Source organism: Apteryx rowi, unplaced genomic scaffold (assembly GCF_003343035.1).
Source record: "Apteryx rowi isolate R43461 unplaced genomic scaffold, aptRow1 scaffold_1189, whole genome shotgun sequence".
In the NCBI taxonomy this organism is placed as follows: domain Eukaryota; kingdom Metazoa; phylum Chordata; class Aves; order Apterygiformes; family Apterygidae; genus Apteryx; species Apteryx rowi.
In genome coordinates, this window is record NW_020447407.1 from 67641 (window position 1) to 69075 (window position 1435).

At 65.3% G+C, this 1435-nt stretch overlaps 1 protein-coding gene across 1 annotated transcript in view; it reads right to left on the bottom strand.

Annotated features, from left to right (window-relative positions):
• The window catches only part of SYPL2 (synaptophysin like 2), a 2943-nt gene extending 1514 nt beyond the window's left edge, over positions 1-1429 (bottom strand). The window contains exons 1-3 of the mRNA XM_026084405.1: positions 1310-1429; positions 306-507; positions 25-216 (exon numbers count right to left, since the gene is read on the bottom strand). Coding sequence (XP_025940190.1) covers positions 25-216; positions 306-507; positions 1310-1347 — 432 coding nt within the window. The 5' untranslated portion in view covers positions 1348-1429. The remainder of the gene's footprint in view (positions 1-24; positions 217-305; positions 508-1309) is intronic.
• Between the last annotated feature and the right edge of the window lie 6 nt (positions 1430-1435).

Genomic DNA, 1435 nt, shown 5'->3' on the forward strand with positions numbered 1-1435 from the left:
CCGGGGGCCGCCGGCGGCTCTCACCACGGAGATGTTGGCCAGCCCCATGGCCGGCGTGGCCCCCGCGTTGCACACCGCCTCCTGGCCCTGGCACACGCTCATGGCGCCGATGAGGCTGGAGGGCCGCGTGGCCCCCTTCACGTCGCTCAGCCCCTTGCCCCACGCCGCCGCCGCCACCAGCCAGAGGAAGGCGAAGGAGACGGTCACGCAGAAATCCTGCCGGGGACGGAAGCGGCCGGGCTGAGCCCCTTGGCCGGGGGCAGGATGGGGCCCCGCGGCGCGGCACGGCGCGGCGGACACCTTACCRCGAAGGGCAGCTGCTTCTTCTCGCCATAGAGGGAATGAAAGCGCAGGTAGAGCACCAGAGCCGCCATGGCGTAGAGGAAGGAGAAGACCCCCAGGGTCACGAAAAACTCGGCGGGCGCCGAGAAGTCCCCGACGAGGTGCAGGGTCCGGCTCTCGGAGGCGCCCTCGCAATCCGGCATCTCGAAAGGCACCTGGTACAACCTGGGCGCGGGGGCACGGCGGGAGAGCGATGCCGGGCTTTGCCGGCTGCTCTCGCGGCCGTGTCCGAGCTCGGCGAACGAGCCGGCGGAGGAAAGCGGCGCCGGAGCGTCCTGCCCGCGTTAAAGCAGCTACCGCCCGGCTGCAGGTTAGGGCAGGGAGAGAGGGGGGGAAAAACCCGCGGCCACCCAAAATGCACCAAATCCTGTAGCCACCCAAAATGCACCAGATCCCGCAGCCACCCAAAATGCACCAGATCCTGCGGCCACCCAAAATGCTCCAAATCCTGTATCCACCCAAAATGTACCAGATCCTGCAGTCACCCAAAATGCACCAAACCCTGCGGCCACCCAAAATGCACCAAATCCTATATCCACCCAAAATGCTCCAAACCCTGCGGCCACCCAAAATGCACCAAATCCTATATCCACCCAAAATGCACCAAACTCTGCGGCCACCCAAAATGCTCCAAATCCCGTGGCCACCGAAAATGCACCAGATCCTGTGGCCACCCAAAATGCACCAGATCCTGCAGTCACCCAAAATGCACCAAATCCTGCAGTCACCCAAAATGCACCAGATCCTGTGGCCACCCAAAATGCACCAAACCCCGCAGCCACCCAAAATGCGCCGGGTGTTCCCGGGGGTTCGGCGCAGTTCTTCCTCCGCGGTGCCTCCCCGCGTGTGGGCACCGTGGCTGCGATGCCGGAGGATCCCGGCCGGCGTTGGAACAGCAGGTACCGGATTCTCCCGGCACTGCCCGGCCGCCTGCAGCCCGCGGGGGGGGGCTCCCCGGCCCCCGTACCTGAAGGGGTACCCGAACTGCACCGAAATGGCGCTCATCTCTTTGGTTTCGCCGTTGCATTTCACCGTGGCCCCCGTCTCGCCGCTGAAGGAGCCGCAGGCCCCGAAAGCGAAGATGGCGAAAAGC